The 1,260-nt window shown below is 36.6% G+C and overlaps 1 protein-coding gene across 1 annotated transcript in view; it reads left to right on the forward strand.

The window, feature by feature from the left end:
• ACPP (acid phosphatase, prostate) overlaps positions 1-1,260 on the forward strand; it is a 101,648-nt gene that overhangs the window by 26,036 nt on the left and 74,352 nt on the right. The window contains exon 5 of the mRNA XM_006846639.1: positions 936-1,034. Coding sequence (XP_006846702.1) covers positions 936-1,034 — 99 coding nt within the window. The remainder of the gene's footprint in view (positions 1-935; positions 1,035-1,260) is intronic.

Genomic DNA, 1,260 nt, shown 5'->3' on the forward strand with positions numbered 1-1,260 from the left:
GGTCCATCATTTTGGGGTTTTACCAGTCTCTATCTGACCAGTAAGCCTTGTCTTTTTAATGATTTTGAGTATTGTTACACATTTTCCCCACTGTATCTAGGACCTCCTAATGTGATCTATTTCAGAGCAGTTGGTAGTGATAACCAAGCACCATCTAGTTCCTCTGGTCTCAGGGTAGTGGAGACTGATGTTCCCTGTGGTCCAGCAGCCCATTGGACTATTGTTTCCAAGTGTCTTCAGTTTCTGTAACTCTTCTTTGCTCCAGACAGGGAAAGCTTTTAAGATCCCAGTCACAGCTCACCAGAGTAGAATGTAGAACGTTGTCTTTGTGGACTATGTTAAGTCAGTTGGAAAGATTGTCAAGCTTAAATCCATTTTAGGATGGTCACTTCGTTCTGAATATGTATTAAAATATATTCTTGCATAATTTAGCAACCTTTACTAAAGAAGGGGATGGGCTAGGATTTTAATCACTCTATGCCTCAATTTCCTCACCTTATATTGATTCCAAACTCTGATTTAACTTCTTCTCTCTGTGTGCTTACACAAACTGCCTATGTGTAGCTGCTGCTAGAAATGAAAGGTAATAGAAAGGAAGCAAGATTAACTACTAAACATTCATATTTTAAGAAGTAAATCCTCATATTTTAAGAATTAAGAAATAAACTAATAACAACAAAAATAGTTGCCATCGAATCAGCTACAACTCATGGTGACCATATGTGTGTCAGAGAACAACTGGTTTGCAGTGACTGATTTTTCAAACCCTTTATGTCTTTTCTTCCAGAGTTAGAATTTACCTTTAGCTCAAAGCACCTTTGAATCATTTATTTATGTCAATTTGGACTTGGTAAAGGTTAAAATGTGGGTACAGTTGTTTTTAAGCCAGGTTCTTCTGACTTATAAAGGTGTTTTTCTTTTTCTCTTATCTTTAGTTGCTGTACATGCCCTTCAACAATTGTCCTCGTTTTCAAGAACTCCAGGACGAGACTTTGAAATCAGAGGAGTTCCAGAACAGACTTCTTCCTTATAAGGTTCAAAAATTGTGTTGTTTTGCTGGTGTACAGAGGAGTTTAAAAGTCAAATCGAAGGATGACATTCCAGTTTCTTAAAAGTGTCGGATGAATATTTCCATCTATAAGCGGTTATTGAAATAGGTTAAACTATTTGACATGAGTCAGTCATCACAAAATCTGTGGCCCAAACCAGTAGAAGAACCAGTCCTTTTTTTTTTAATTTAAGGTTTTTATTGTGGATTGA

The sequence above is a fragment of the Chrysochloris asiatica genome, unplaced genomic scaffold, assembly GCF_000296735.1.
Source record: "Chrysochloris asiatica unplaced genomic scaffold, ChrAsi1.0 scaffold00028, whole genome shotgun sequence".
Taxonomy (NCBI): Eukaryota; Metazoa; Chordata; class Mammalia; order Afrosoricida; family Chrysochloridae; genus Chrysochloris; species Chrysochloris asiatica.